Source organism: Erinaceus europaeus, chromosome 1 (genome assembly GCF_950295315.1).
Source record: "Erinaceus europaeus chromosome 1, mEriEur2.1, whole genome shotgun sequence".
Taxonomy (NCBI): domain Eukaryota; kingdom Metazoa; phylum Chordata; class Mammalia; order Eulipotyphla; family Erinaceidae; genus Erinaceus; species Erinaceus europaeus.
In genome coordinates this window covers 189,082,116-189,098,780 of record NC_080162.1, presented here as the reverse complement: position 1 = coordinate 189,098,780, position 16,665 = coordinate 189,082,116, and the positions used below count along the sequence as shown (strand labels likewise).

The window sequence follows — 16,665 nt, the reverse complement described above, 5'->3', positions numbered from 1 at the left end:
GCTGAGAATATTCTATACTTGATAAAAAACACTTTCAGATGCAAGAAACACTATGAAAGTAAGCATGGAAAATGGAAACAAGGAATATCAAAGACAAAGAGAACATATTAAAATCATCAGAGACAAAAGGCAGACTATCCTCCAAATAATTAAATTGACCGTGGTTAGCTCCTTATCATCAACAATGGAAGTCTTAAAGACATGTGCTATCTTCAAAGTGTTATGAAGAAATAACTCTCAGTCAGATTTGTGCATTTGACAAAAATCACCTTTCAAGAATGAGGACAAAAATGAAGACATCTTAAACCAGATTTTAGACATCACAAACAGATTTCAGACCAGCAGATTGGCTAAGGTATGTAAGGTACATGGATATCAGGAAGGAGAAAATAAAGACTAGAAAATCTACTTTCTTATTAAGTATGCCAAATATTTGATACATTTATTTATTTATTTATTTATTTAATAAAGGAGACATTAGCAAAACCGTAGGATAGGAGGGGTACAACTCCACACAATTCCCACCACCCAGTCTCCATATCCCATCCCCTCCCGATAGCTTTCCCATTCTCTATCCCTCTGGGAGTATGGACCCAGGGTCATTGTGGGATGCAGAAGGTGGAAGGTCTGGCTTCTGTTATTGCTTCCCCACTGAACATGGGCGTTGACTGGTCAATCCATACTCGCAGTCTGCCTCTCTCTTTCCCTAGTAGGGTGGGGCTCTGGGAAAGCGGAGCTCCAGGACACACTGGTGGGGTCGATACATTTTTTAAAACACCACTTTTCTGTTTAAAAAATATAATGATGTATATCTAAAATATTAGAAGGTCCAATTGATGCAGCATAAAATTAATTGGATTTAATCACCTGCCTTGCTTGTTTATATGTAGTATGATTAGTCATGTCAGAAGTCAATCATTTAATGATCTGATAATAGAAATCTTTGAAATGTGAGGTGTCAAGAATGAATATATTTATATACCAATTAATCAGTTGACATAGGTGAAAACATTTAAGAAAGTTAACAGAAGCACTGGTCTAACCGTCAGATTTACAATAAAATTTACAATTTACAACAAATGCTATACAATCAGCCATACAATGATTTCAACATTTTTTGTCACTACAAACTTAATATTAGTGTCTAGTGAAAATTACTGACTATACAATAGGCTGAGCAGCCTTAGACATAAAGTTGTATTGGTATCTAATAAGAGCAATAGTATACAAAGCAATAAAGAACACGTGGTCTTTATCAAATATTGAAGTTGAGGCATTTCATCTACTGCAAAACTCACTTAATGTAAAGATATGATATTATTGATATTATACTTGGAGAAAACATTTTCATCTAGTCTACCTCATAAAAACTTCCTTCTTCACTGAGAATTTGGAACTTGTTAGACTGTGCACATTCCTAGTAGTATATAAACTGTACTTTTACATATTACAGAGTTTGAGTGACTATGAGAAAAGTCCCCAGAATCAAATAAATTCAAATTTATTCAAATAAATAACTGTGAAGGTATGTTTACTACGGTGGGTAAGAGTTTTATGTAGAAACTTTCAATAGATTCTAAAGTCTGGGCTCCTGATGCTGATGCCAATTTTCATGGTATTTATTTAATCAGTAGCTTTTGTGACCAAGTACAAATTAGAAAGATTTCAAATTGAATGGAAAATTTTCACTTTTAAACAAATTCATACATTTATAGAAATTAAAAAACTAGATGAACTGAGGACAGACCCCCTTTCAACTTGAGGATTTCACTTTGTACCTAAACAAAACATCACAATCGGGATGCTGAACACCAAACAAAAAGCGGCTGAAGCTTAGTTCTATATGTGGCTTGTCAATGATTTCTAAATCAAAGTAAGTTAATAATGCAATCAACAGGACTTTTATTTCAATAACTGCCAAAAATCGACCTGGACACATGGTTGTTCCAAATCCAAATGGCAATAGGTAGTACCGCAGTTTTTTTCCTCTTTTGAAAAAGGTGGTTTTTATTTTACCATCTTCCACAAAACGATCAAATCTGTACTCCTGTAAAGAAGAATACAGCATGTTAAAATCAAAAGTTTACATTTGGGGCCAGGTGGTGGTGCACCTGGTTGAGTGCACATGTTATAGTCAGCAATTACCTGGGTTCGAGCCCCTGGTCCCCATCTGCAGGGGGAAAGCTTCCAAGTGGTGAGGCAGTGCTGCAGGTGTCTCTCTGTCTCCTCTCTCTGTCTCCCCCTTTCTCTCAACTTCTGGCTATCTTATCAAATAAATAAAGATTCAAAATTTTTTTCAAAGTTTACATTAAACACTTTGAGTTTTCTGTTTTTAATAATATGAGTTTTGATCCACCATGTTTTCAGGTTCAGGCTCTCTTCTTGGCATGTTTGTATATTCGTGCGTGCACGTATGTGTGTGTGTGTGTGTGTGTGTGTGAGAGAGAGAGAGAGAGAGATGTATGAGTAGAGGCAGAGAGAAAAAGGGAAAGATACCACAGCATTTGCCCAAGTACAAATAACATAGGCACTTTTAAAAACTGAAAGAGCTACTGGGAAATTATTTCTTTTATATCAAAAAGTGAAACCCAAACATATATAATGTTTCTTCCCAACTCCCAGTTTCCTGCCTATGCTAACCTTCTACACTAGAGGGAATACTCTATTTTTATTCTCTACCATGAGTCTTGATTTCTGGGTACCTGATACATCAGTGCTAGGTAGAAGCTTAAGGCTCCCTTGCATGAATGCCATTGCTACATAGAATAATGAATCCTACAGATGACAGAAACTGGTTAACTAAAAATCCATAAAATACTTTCCCCTGTCCCTTTCCAGTCAACTTCTGATGAACAAGAATGATAATGTCAGGATTTAATGCTAATGTTTGAAGAAACAAATAAACACAACATAATTACATTCAAAAATAGACTAGAGTAGACCTAAGTTACTAAGATGACTATTTTTTAATGTATTTGAATTTCTCTTATGAATTTCCTACTAGGATGAACTCTTTCTGGATCAAATCTCAGGTGGCAGGTGTTACTATGTGTTTTCATAAGATAAATAAATAACATTACTTGTTATAGGAAATTATGGAATAGGTTTATCTAGGAGGTTTGTGTGCCATCTTCATTTATTCTCATTTAAATTTCTAAGAGAAGACCAAGTTATTTTAGCACATGGTGAATCAAACCATTGGTTAAATTAATGCACGTGGCATACATGAAAATGACCAGATATTTCCTATACTTGGTAGTTTTTAAGATTAGACTTGCTTAGCAAATAAGTGATATGAAATCAAAGACAAAGGTCAGATTGAAAGCATTTCAAATTATTGCAAGAACTCTACAATACCTAAATAGGAACCCATAAGAATAACCTAATGCTATTAATAAATAAAAGTATTTTTAATATTATTATTTCTCCCTATTTCATATGAGATAGAAAGTTCCACATGAGAAAGTCAGGGAGCAAGGGTGGGAGAAGGGAAGAAAGGAGATCTTGATGGAGCCTAAACGAATCCTCTTAAGTGAGATAAGCCAGAAACAGAAGAATGAATAAGAGATGACTTCACTCATGGGCAGAAGCTGAGAAATAAGAACAGAAAGGGGAAACACAAAGCAGAATTTGGACTGGATTTGGTCTATTGCACCGGAGTAAAGGATTCTGGAAGGGTGGGGTTGGACTGCTGGTACTGGTGGACCATGGTGGAGGAGAACCTAGGGGGTTGGAGTGTTTTGTAGAAAAATGAGCAAGGGATCAACAACTGTATTTACAGTAAACTATTAACCCCCAATAAAAATTCAATTATTATTTATCCGCATACATTACAATGCACAAGTTCCTGTGCGCAAGCAGCCGGTAGCTGCCTGTAGGGTAAATCTTCATATGTGGTAAAGAAGTGCTCATCTTTCTCCTCTCTGTCTGTCTCTCTCTTTTTCTTTTACTCCCCCTACCTTCTCATTCATTCTTCACTTCTTTCCATGCTAAAAAAATAAAAGAAAAGAAAAAGGAAAACAAGTGGTTGCTGGAACCAGTGGATTCACAGTGCCAGTAATGAGCCCAGGGATAACACTGGTAGCAATAAGTAAAACCAAGAAAAATTTTATTTAGCAACTTGGGAGGTTACACAGTGGGTAGAGCTTTCAAGTTTGTGTTTATGAGGCCCCATTTCAATTTCTGGCATCACATAAGCCAGAGTGATGTCCTGGTTCCTTCTCATTCTTTTTCCTTATATGCTAATTAATGAATGACTTAATTAATTAATCAATAGTTTCTATTTAGTTGTTTGCATTAGGAAACAAGAAGAGAAGAAGCCAACCTTTTTGTTGTATGACTACAAATAAGCTAAAAAAAAAATAACAAATGGACATAATATATTTTTGTGTTAAATTTTATATTTTAGTTTGTTAACCATGGGCAGGTCTCTCTCTCTCTCTCTCTCTCTCTCACACACACACACACACACACACACACTCAACATTAGGGTGAATTTAAAGCAGTTTCTGGGAATATACTGCTGGGGACTGAACCTTAGACCTTGGAGCCTCAGGCATGAAAATCTTAAGCTGACTACCCAGCTCTATGAACATTTTTTTAGAATAGTAACAACACACAACTTTCTGGAACTCAGGAAGGCTCTCTAATCCAGAATCCACAGTGAAGCCCCTTAGGTATCCATTCAAAACATGGGCAATTTTAATTTCTAGGATATCTTATCTTTTATCTGATCTAGATCCTTAGATCCCAATTATTAACTGAGTAAATAAAAGATTTGATCAGATTTTATGTCACCTCCCTCAGTGAAACAATGCTTTTTGTCTTTTAGACTAAATCAAAGTTCTGGATATCTGTAGTGCTGAAAGAGCTGTTGAACTGAACTAAATGTAATATTTGTGGAAGCACATTTTAAATTGTTATGTGGCAAAAAAAAAAAAAAAAAACAGAAAAACTTTCATGCCTGAAGCTCCAAGGTCTCAGCTTCAGCCCCTAGCACTACCATAGGTAGAAGCTGAGCAGTGCTCTGGTATTCTGCCTCCAGAGCCCCACCCCACTAGAGAAAGACAGACACAGGCTGGGAGCTTGGATGGACCTGCCAACACCCATGTCCAGCAGAGAAGCAATTACAGAAGCCAGACCTTCCACCTTCTGCACTCCATAGTGATCCTGAGTCCATACTCCCAGAGGGATAAAGAATAGGAAAGCTTTCAAGGAAGGGGATGGGATTCAGAACTCTGGTTGTGGGAATTGTGTGGAATTGTACCCCTAATCCCTTGTCAATCATTATTAAATCAGTAAATCAGTAAATAAATAAAATATTTTTTTAAAAGTTCATATATATTCCAAACCTCATAGTCAGGATCTTCACATTAGTTATGTAAAATTATTTAATGTGGGAATATTTACATTAAAAATGAGACAAAATCTTTACAAGAGTGCTGGCTTACCAGCACACTGTTGGCTCTAATACACAGTATTTCCACAACAATCCTCCCAGGATGAGTCATTTAGATCCACCTAGCTATGAGAACACAGTCATGTAAGTAGGCCAAGTCCCTGAGATCTAAATAAGTTCTAGAAGACAAGATCCTTTTCTAATTCTTTCTTACCCATTATATCCATCAAAGTATTTTTTGGACAGTAGATGTCTAGTATACATTTGTTCTTAGAAGTATATGGGTAGCACAATCATACCCCACTTTGGGATACAGAAAAAAACATATATAGTTTATATTTCAATAAAATATATTTCCAGATTTGATTATCTAGGCAATCGACAGGTTAGACTTGCAGGGAGTCAAATGAAACTTTTCGACATCAGTATTTTGAAGGATCCTCCTGTAGTTTTGTAATTACTATTTCCTAACTTTTGGAGGCTACATGGTATTAATATTGTGCTACCAACTTAAATATTTGCTGTTTCATCCTTGTAACCTAATACTGTTCCCTGGGTCTCTCTTTAAAATTTAACACCTCCGGTCACGGAAAAATCAAATAATAGTTTTATTCTTCTCTTTTGCTCCAGATCCAGAGTCTGTATTTTGTCAGAAAATAAATGATCACTATTTATTGAGTAAGAGGTACTTGCTTGAGTTTTGGTTGACATTAGACATAAATGTGAGGAAGCCTGCAGGAAAATGTAAGAAGCTATCCAATTTTGCTCAGTTAACAGACTGCCTAGACTTCCAGGTAGCCTTTGGGTTGATAAAGAGAGAAGAAGAACGAATTGGGAAGGGGTGCTTCTGCTGGTCTCCTATATTGCTTTACATTTGATCTATAATTTTCTCCCTCACAATTGGCAAGAATCAACAGAGTGGCTGACATCACAATAAGCTAGGCAATTAACAGTCAGGAAATGATGGCTTGTTTAGCTCACTTTGTGCTTTTAAAATTTAATTTTCCAACTGCTTACAACTAGAAACTTCAATCAAGAATCGATTAAGATAAAGAGACTTGATCACACCAAGTCTACATGTTTGCAATTGGTGAAGATTAGTTCAGAAGTAGTCAATTCCTCTCCTTCCCAGACTTCCTGGATTTGCTTTTTACCACTGTTCTTATTACGCCTAACAGTGCTGCTATATTTTACATATAAACATATTTTATATAATTGGTCTAGTTAGGCCCATTATATATTTGAACATGCAATAATTGTCCTGAATTAAAGTTTTAACTGAAATGTATTCAGTTAAAACTCAATGCCTTTATTCAACCCAGTAGCCCTTAATTCACTTACCTTCTGTGAATACTATTCTATGTGTTAGGCACTGAGGATACAGAGAAGGCCATGACAGGGCATATGAGAATACAGATAAGTAAAAAATCATATCTTCAAAACCTAAGTGCTATGCACCATAACAGAGATACCTACAGGTCATTGAGTATGCAATGGTACATTCTCTCAGAAATAAAGTGAAAATCAGGAACAATGCCGAAGAAAAGATAGTAAAGGAGGATTTTGGCAGAGTAATCCAGAGCTTATTAGGTGGGCAGATAGAAAGGGACTTCTCAGGACAAAACAAAAATGTATGTAGGAGGGTCATGGTCTGGTTTTGGAATGTGATATTCTACAATCGTTAGGTGTAGACATGCTGAAAACAGGACTCATTTGGGTAGGGAGAATCTATGTTCTACTATGTTGTTTTTTTTTTCAGTCTCTATGTTCTCCAAAACTACCTATTCTTATATTTTGAGTTAGTCTACCTCATGCTTTTGGCCTAAAAGCTATTCTTTGTTTTCTCTATGTAAGTTTGCTCTTCCCTTTAAAGGTCTGTAAACTACAGAAGACAAGTTAGGATGATTTTGAGTATCTGATGAGATACTTGGGCCACTGCAGTCAGCTACCAATGGCCAACAATAGAATTTTCTTTTCTACTTTCAGTACATGATGGTCTCGGATAGGTATCTGTTATATGAATATCTATAGGATTTTCTTATTCCAATTCTAACTTGTTAAGAATAAAAAGAATGTTGTTCAGTGGGGAAGGAATTACAGAAGCCAGACCTTCTACCTTCTGGTCCATACTCCCAGAGGGATAAAGAATAGGAAAGCTATCAAGGGAGGGGACGGGATACAGAGTTCTGGTGGTGGGAATTGTGTGGAGTTGTACCCCTCTTATCCTATGGTTTTGTCAGTGTTTGCTTTTTATAAATAAAATAAAAGAATAAAAATAATGTATGTGCCTGATAGTGGAAGATATTCAGTAACTACAGACCTTTGAAATAGGTCACCTGGGAATGTGCAGCCTGCCCAGCACTGGGGGAAGCTTCAGTGCTGTGATGTCTTTCCTTCTCTCTCTCTCTCTCTCTCTCTCTCTCTCTGCCTCTTTTTATATGAATCACACCACTGATACCCTGATAATATAAAGAACATTATCTCATTATATCTTTTCTCTTCACATTAATTTCTAAAATTTTGATTTTAATCCAGGTTGGCTGTAAAACATGTAATTTAGTCACTGAGTTTAAAAGTGACTTGACTGTGAAGTGCTCCAAGAATACACAGAAGTTTCCCTTTAAAAATGGCATTTGATTCCGGGTTCCAGCCCCCAACTCCCCACCTGCAGGGGAGTCGCTTCACAGGTGGTGAAGCAGGTCTGCAGGTGTCTGTCTTTCTCTCCCCGTTCTGTCTCCCCCTCCTCTCTCCATTTCTCTCTGTCCTATCTAACAATGACAACATCAATAATAACAATAACTACAACAACAATGAAAAACAACAAGGGCAACAAAAGGGAAAATACATTTTTTTTAAAAAGGCATTTGTTATACCAAAATCATTGTACCAAAAAGATTACTTTATGAGCAGCCCAGGCAGAATATAAGTTGCTCCAATTTGCATGCAAGTGGTGAACTTCTGAAGTAGTATTAAGGGATGAGGCAGGGTGGATTAATTTCTAGTCTTTGATTTTCATTAAGTCCGGCTTCATAAAACAACAACAAAAGGATGACACAATTCACAATTGCCTCTAGAGTTCCACCCTTAAGCAAAAGATTTACCATCACAAGGTGTTATTGCCACCCTAATTCATCAAGATGGGTTGCATACCTTTAATAAGAGGTGAAGATGGATATGGCCATAGTTATGGCAGTGATGGTATTTGACTTTGGGATAGTCATTCTCACTCTAGGATACACTTTACAAAATAATAGTTACCATTATTCAGTCTCTAGGTTAGCTGCTAACAGATAGCTCTCTCTGTTTTTCAATACTTTTCTACCCAGAAAAACTCAATCTTGGCCTAAAAGTGATGGTATTCAAGTTATCATTTCATTAAGAGAACCAAAAATTTAGTCTTACCATTGCATTTCTCTCTCTCTCTCTCTTCCTAAAAATAACCTAAATTCTCCTTAAGTCTGCATACAAAATGCTGGTGTTCAATGCTTGAATACCACTGCGTCTGAGAAAGCACTGTATTCCTGTGTGCAGCTAGTAAAAACTTTAAAAGAGATATCTTCAGAACCACTTAAGTAAATAAGTACAAAAAAATCATTAGAAAGAAAAACAGAAGTTATAAAGCTTTCTGGAAAAAAAGTGGGCAGGGGGAGGAGGATGTAGGTCATGAGGAACAGAAATGTCTTTAAAGTATCAGTGAGAAGCTTTATTCTTATTTACCTCTGGAGCTTCAAAGACTTCAGGGTCAAGGTGCAAGGACGGGGGAAAGACAGTGACAAAGTCTCCCTTTCGCAGACAGTAGTCCTGGGTTGCTGAATGCAGAGTCACATCCTCTTGAACAAAACGAATGATGCTTGAAAATGAGCATAGTCGTAAAACCTCGAGAATGGAGCTTTCTGAAGGAAACAAGCCAGGAAGAGGTTTTTAGAATATGATTGCTCCTAGCTAGGGTATGACCAACCTGCCAATGCCCATGTCCAGTGAAGAAGCAATTACTGAAGCCAGAACTCTCACCTTCTGCACCATAAAAAGATTTTTGGTCCATAATTCCAAGATTTGGATATGGGGAGATGTTAGGAGAAGATGACTAGAGCTCTCTAAGCTCCAGTTCCATCAAGACGCAAAGAGAGAAGAGGGAAAAAAAGGCAAGACATTCAGATATAGGAATATTTGTAGGTGTGATTTGGAAAGGAAGAGAAGAAAGAATCATAGAAAAAATGGGCAAATTATATATATTACAGAAATAATAGTCAACTCATATCTATGACATGGAAAGAATGGAGACGCAGAACTCTGGTGGTGGGAATGGTGCATAATTATACTCCTGTTAATTTCCAATTTTGTAAATCAGTATTAAATCATTAATAAAAAATAACATAATTGCTCCTGAAAAGATGCTCTTCATTTGCTAAAAGCTCATTGCCAACAGCTCTGATCAAAAAACAAACTTCTTAATCAGATCCACTGAGTACCAAGAGGGGTAAAATGTGACTTTAGATGGTACTATGAGTGAGAAAGGCTACCAACAAGACAGCTTTGACATGTGGCACAAGCCATCATACAGTGGATAAATCTTGGATACAGATGCACAAGGTGCCAAGTTTGAGCCCTACCACCCTATGAGCCAGAGCGAAGCACTGGTATAGAAAGATAGATAGATAGATAGATAGAGAGAGAGAGAGAGAGAGAGAGACAGATAGGTAGATGATAGGTAGATAGATAGATAGATAGATAGATAGATAGATAGATAGATAGATAGACAGATAGACAGATATATAGATAGAAGGAACCTAACCAGAAAACACTTTGTGGGTATTTCACAGATAGGCAGTAGTATTCGGCACAAAGTCATTAATTGTTGTAGGAAAGAATAAGTCGCAAGAGGAATACTGTATTATGGGTATGTACATTGTAAATTAAACCCATAACCCAGTTAAAGTCCACCTCTAGTGGCTTATTTCACCAACCTTCAGAAGAATGATGGCTGTGAAGCAAGGCTTAGGCATTTAATAACCACTTAGGCGGTTAATAGTAAAGTAATTGTAGTAGTGCTTTCTGAGACAGCTTAACACTTAATTTCTTTTATGCTAGCTGTAAATAAAATGTGAGTCAGCATTCACTGGAAAAATTTCAAAAGGCAAATACTTTTATTGGATTCAGAAGAAAATTATATTTCCACTAGCATCCAGGGAAAATAACAACCACGATTACAGCCTGGAAGATTCCAGAAGCAGAATGTCCTTGCTTTCCCAGTGGCCTTCACCTTTTGCTCCTAGCACGACAGATTTTATGGCTAATTTCCGGCAATTTATCCTGGCAGTTTGAGGAGGAATTCCTTTGGGAATAATATGCATAATTTGCATAAATCATTCTGATAGCATGCATATCAGCATGTAGCTCCTGTCTAGGTTTGTATCTCTGCTTTCATAATCAAAACTGACTATGTTTTCACCAGCATGAATGGGCCCTAGAATATAAAGCTCGATTCTTTCCAATCAAAAATGTAGGGAAAAAAAAAGAACTCCAAAATGATTTCATCCCCCTTCACATGGTAACAAATAGTTGTATTTATGGCTAATGATTTAGAACACACACACACACACACACACACACACACACACACACACACACACACATACACACACACACACACACACACACCCCTCTCTCAATTTCCTGGTGTTTAGCAAAACTCTGAAAATAGAGACCAATTGTTAGATTATAGATGTAAGACAGCCAGCGAGGACTTGGACCAGCCCCCAAATAAGAATAAATGCTATTTCACTAAAGTTCAAAAATACGCATTGCTTGCATGAGGATATCAAGTAGCTTTGGGTGTCTTCTCCCAGGAGGCTTTTCCCTAAGCATGCAATTGTCTAAAGAAATGAGGCTGCGATCAGCTTTGTGTGGCCGGTGTGGTGATTCAATGTGACGTACAGTGAGGCTGTGCATATTCTTTTGGACTGCCTTCGTTATTATAATCAGGCAGAGTCAAATCGGTTCGTTGGTGATGAGGCCAGAAAAGAACTTTGGTTTTGGAATATGGACTCTACTGCAGATAGCCACAAGGCACCTGACATGATGGATTTCAGCTGGCAGGACACCAGTGACCAACATTTCTATGGTGTGAAGCAAGGGTCGGCTTCCCCTGCACTGCTGCTGGCTCAGCTGGATCAACAACAGCACAGCATCTTTCTAGCTTGTGGTGTGAAATGGTAGCTGACATATGTAGCAGTGCTGTTCACCCAACAAGTCCAGTAGGCGAATGGGAAGAAGAGATACGAAGGCAAAAATCATTGCGGGGTAGCTGCTGTGACAGGGCAGGTGTTTAACAGTCCAAATATCATGGTCACATTCCATTGGCCAACATGCTTGCTGGAAGCATGGCAGCTTGCACCCAGTGCAGTATCACAAATGACAATTGGGCAAGCATATCTTACGCAGAAGTTAATCACAATAATGGAGCACAAAGTGTGGCTTAGTGGTCAGATCGTAAATGACAAATCTGTTTTACCTTCCAGTACCAGTTATGTGTGAGAGACGAGGTTGGCTCTCTCGCTCTGAGCCATCATGCCGATAATCATTAGACGACAGAAGTAATGAGTTGCATTATTATCAACAATGGAAAGTGGAGCCTCCGTGGCTCTATGTTACAACATACAGACACAAAAGCCAGGAGCTTTCTACCAGTCCTAGTAAGAATAAAGGCAGAGCTATATGTTGAGAAGAATGACAACTGTACAATTAAAAAAAAATTGCATCCTCTACTTGTAGTTGTCAGAGTTGAGGAGACACCAGCCAGTGCCACTGACAGACCAGCTGGGATCTGGGAGGACTTCCACGCTACACCAGGAGGTACAGTAAATTATCCTGCACGGTAGAGCAACATCTGTTTCTGTGCTAGTGCCGAACAAACAAGGCAATTTAAAACATACCAAGGGATAACCAAGCAACAAATGAACTTGACCCTCATTCCCACCGCCCCCTTCTCACTCACGAGGTGCTAAACTTCATTGTGCAAGCACTCCATGCAAGAGAGGCCAGGTTGGTATTTGATAAGGTGTTGTCAGAGAGATTTTACATATTTCCAAAATGCAAAGAAGCTTATAGTATTGTTATTCTTAGAATCTTCCTTCCCCCTTCTATCTTCATTTCTTTTATACCGAAGCTAGCACTCAGTTCTCAATTTGCTCTAGAATTAAAAAAAAAAAAACTTTTCATATACTTATAAATATTCAGTCTTTAAACCTAATTTGCTATACTTAGTTCACATGCCTTCAAGCATTTGTCTTCCAATTTCCACTGAATAAATGCGTACTAATGAGAACTAGAGCAAGCTGCCGAGGCAAAGCTGGGTGACTTGGGTCTGGCCTGCCACCAGCTTGTGATAGGCGGGCAAATTGAGTTAAAATGAAAAGTCTTGTCAGCTGAAATTCAACATGGTAGCCAAACAGCAAGCTGTCAATCATCCAGCCAAAACAGGGGACTACAGGTAATAAAAGGTCATTGTGATCATTAGTGCTCTTGGCTTTCCTATGCAAGTTAATTTTAATTAAACATGATTTCTTATCTGTAAATGTTTTATAAAACTTATTGTGCATAATGGATTGTTAATTTATATTAACATTTAGCAAGTAAGAGTACCCTCTACTTAGTGAATGTGCTGTGGAAAAATGACTATCAAGAATGCAAATATTTGGAGAATAATTTATACCAGATACTGCAAGGAGCCAACAACTGCAGTTGTGATTATAAGACTGCCTGTGTTTTAGTAAGGGCTGTTTTACTCCCCAGTATATTCTAGGAAACTGGATTACAGAATTCTCACAATTGACAACACGTCAAAGCCTGCAATACCTTTTTTCACCTGGTTAGGGAAGAGCTATTTTATCTTTTCAAGATATAAAAATACTCTGAGCCTACGTACAGGGGGGTCACTTCACAAGCAGTGAAGGAGGTCTGCAGCTATCTATCTTTCTGTCCCCTTTTTGTCTTCCCTTCCTCTCTTAATTTCTCTCTGTCCTATGCAACAACATCAGCAACAACAACAGTAACAGTAACAACAACAATGGAAAAAAGATGGCCATCAGGAGCAGTGGATTCATAGTGCAGGCATCAAGCCCCAGCAGTAACCCTGGAGGCATAACAACAACAACAATAATAATAACAGTATGCCTTCTAAGCAAAAACCTGGGAATTGTGTTGAGTTAGGATGCTTTACTGTATAGCTATAAAGGAAAATGGCAAATGAAAGAAAATGCTGGTAAAAAATAAAAAGATGTTTCGTTTCTCTTCCCCCCCCCCCATCTCAATTCTGGCTATGATAATTGACAAATGATTCTCATTTACAGACTTAAAGTGCTGAAGTGGCTTACGACTATCAATAATGCATGTTACAATGCAAACACGGATAAGCACATCCAAGTTTCTGCCTTACACTTAGGCCATGTCTGTATATGTGGAATGAATGGACTGTGACATGGCCAGGCTGTTAATTTGGGTCATCTTAACAACTGGTGCAGACTGTCACCCCATCTGATTAGCCATGGTGATCACTGGATTGCTGCAATGTCTGGATAGAATAGCTAGGCCCTGTCACAGTGGGCTGAGACTGAACACTTGGACTGTTAAAAAAACAAAGTAACCAGTAAAGGTCAATGTATCCCAAAAGATGAGGCAATGGAATGAGATACAGACATTTATGCAAGCTTTGTGTAATTGTCTTTAAGACAGGTGAAAAGGAAGAAACAGGTAATTTAAATCAAAATCAATAATTTTGGTCTCAACAATTGTGTATTTTAAGTGAAATTAAAAATAAATGTAAATTGTTATGTGTCTCCATTCACTCTGCATTGCAGGCGTGGCCTTTGTCGTGCTGCTCAAATACAGAAATGTAAATTGCAACATTTGTATGTTCAACAAAGTTACTACACTTCTGTTTAGGGTATCTGGATCCCTGTCACTGGAAGGAAATGAGAAGACAGCAGGTCAATTTGGCCTTCATCTTCACTGAAATCTAAACAGTTGTAAGGTGAAAGGTACATGTAAACAGGAATGCTAACATCCAAGTGAATATGTCATACAATTACTGACTGATAATTCCAATGATGGCATTTAGAAAGTTAATTTTAGTGGAATGATTGTTTTTCATGCAAAGCTGATATTTCTTCCCCTGATTTCCTCCCAAATAAAACATACAGGAGAAAATATATAAATTCCCTTCCAGATAACAATCCTTTAAAATTTTTAAACACAACTGTCATGTGATTTCTAAATTGTCTGTCAGAGCTGATCTGACATTCAGACTTTTCATCCTGAATGAATTCAGTTAGATACTGTGCTTCTTTTCTTTTTTTTAATTTATTATCCCTTTTGTTGCCCTTGTTTTTTATTGTTGTTGTAGTTATTGTTGTTGTTATTGATGTCATTGTTAGATAGGACAGAGAGAAATGGAGAGAGGAGGGGAAGACAGAGAGGGGGAGAGAAAGACAGACACCTGCAGACCTGCTTCACCGCCTGTGGAGCGATCACCCTGCAAGTGGGGAGCTGGGGATTGGAACCCAGATCCTTACTTCAGTCCTTGCCTTCACGCCATGTGCGCTTAACCCGCAGCGCTGCCGCCCCACTCCTGATACTGTGCTTCTTAAAATATGGCAGAACTGGGTGTACTGTTTCAGTTAGAGAAGAAAAGAGTGACTACTTTCTTTGAAGTATTATCCCTCTATTAAGATTTTAGGGGAAACAATGAAAAACAGAATTTTAATGGGCAAACAGATATGTGTATTTTTTTTAATTTATTGATTTAATAATGATCGACAAGACCATAAGATAAGAGGGGTACAATTTCACACAGTTCCCACCACCAGAGTTCCCTATCCCATTCCCTCTATTGGAAGCTTTCATATTCTTTATCCCTCTGGGAGCATGGTTCCAGGATCATTATGGGGAGCAAAAGGTGGGAGGTCTGGCTTCTGTAATTGCTTCTCCACTGGACGTGGGCATTGGCAGGTCGATTCATACCCCCAGCCTATTTCTGACTTTCCCTAATGGGGTAGGGCTCTGGGGAAGTGGAGTTCCAGGACACACTGGTGAGGTTGTCTGCCCAGGGAAATCAGGTAGGTAAAACAGACTTTTAATAATAGTTTTTGCTTGTTTTTGAGATAGCCCTGATTTACAAGCATATACTTGTTTTAGACTCACTATGTTTCACCTCATAAAAAAGCATTCCCCCACCTTAGTTCCCACCAAAGCACCAGTATCCTCCTACCAAACTCCTAGCCCCTTACAATTCCTCCATTCCGTAACTGGTGTTAACCACAAGTCCATAGTTTTACTTAGGTTTTGATATTTTCCTTGGTTTGTTTATCCCCTCCCCACTCAAACCTCATTGGTGAGTTCATTCTCTATTTTCATTTGCATGAAATGACTTAGTATTTCTTGCATGTATGATTTATGGGTCACGAATTCCTTCAGCTACTGCTTGTCTGAAAAGCTCTTCATGTTTACTTCAAACCTGAGTGGTAGACAGCCTTTGAGGATAAATTATTCCAGGGTGAGGGTCTTTTCCATTTAGAACTTTGACTAAACCCTGCCAGTTCTTTCTTGTCTTTAGAGTTTCTGTTAAAAAATATGCTGACAGTCCTATGGGACTTCCTTTTTCTGTAGTAGCCTTCAGACTTAGCTCTTTTTGATTTCTGCCACTGTAACTAGTAGGTGTCTTGGTGGACTTAAGTTTGGGTTCACTCTCCTTGGAGCCCTTCTAACCTCTTAGGTCTGGGGTGGGGGTGTCTATCTCTTCTTTTACTTTCAGGAATATTCTTAACACTTTTTTTTTCTTCAAATATGAGTTTCCTCCCTTTGCAGAGGGAGAGAGAGGGGAGAAAGAAAGACACCTGCAGCAGTGCTGCACTGCTCACAGAGCTTCCTCTGCAGGTGACTGAGGACTTATACCTGGATCCCCACACACGTTAATGTACGCTCAACCAAGAGCACCACCAGCTGGCCCACTGTCCTATAATTCTCATCTTTGGTTTCAGTGATTTTTTTTCTTTCTTTTTACAAGTTTTTTTTGTGGTGGGGGGGGGCTTTTTTGCCTTATCTTCTTACTCTCCACTTCTGTCTTTCTTTGCTTCTATATTTCTGCAGGTATTCCTCTCTGCTGTGTGCTTTTTTTAAAAAAAACATTATTTTAAGTTTAGTCACTATACTTTTCCTTCATCTGATCATTGTATGAGTGTTCCTACAACTGCTCTTATTATTTCTCTGAGTTT

General features: G+C 38.1%; 1 protein-coding gene across 1 annotated transcript in view; it reads right to left on the bottom strand.

Moving 5' to 3' along the window:
* Positions 1 to 1,127: 1,127 nt before the first annotated feature.
* LOC103117318 (cytochrome P450 7B1) overlaps positions 1,128 to 16,665 on the bottom strand; it is a 218,352-nt gene continuing 202,814 nt past the window's right edge. The window contains exons 5-6 of the mRNA XM_060200866.1: positions 9,116 to 9,291; positions 1,128 to 2,047 (exon numbers count right to left, since the gene is read on the bottom strand). Coding sequence (XP_060056849.1) covers positions 1,754 to 2,047; positions 9,116 to 9,291 — 470 coding nt within the window. The 3' untranslated portion in view covers positions 1,128 to 1,753. The remainder of the gene's footprint in view (positions 2,048 to 9,115; positions 9,292 to 16,665) is intronic.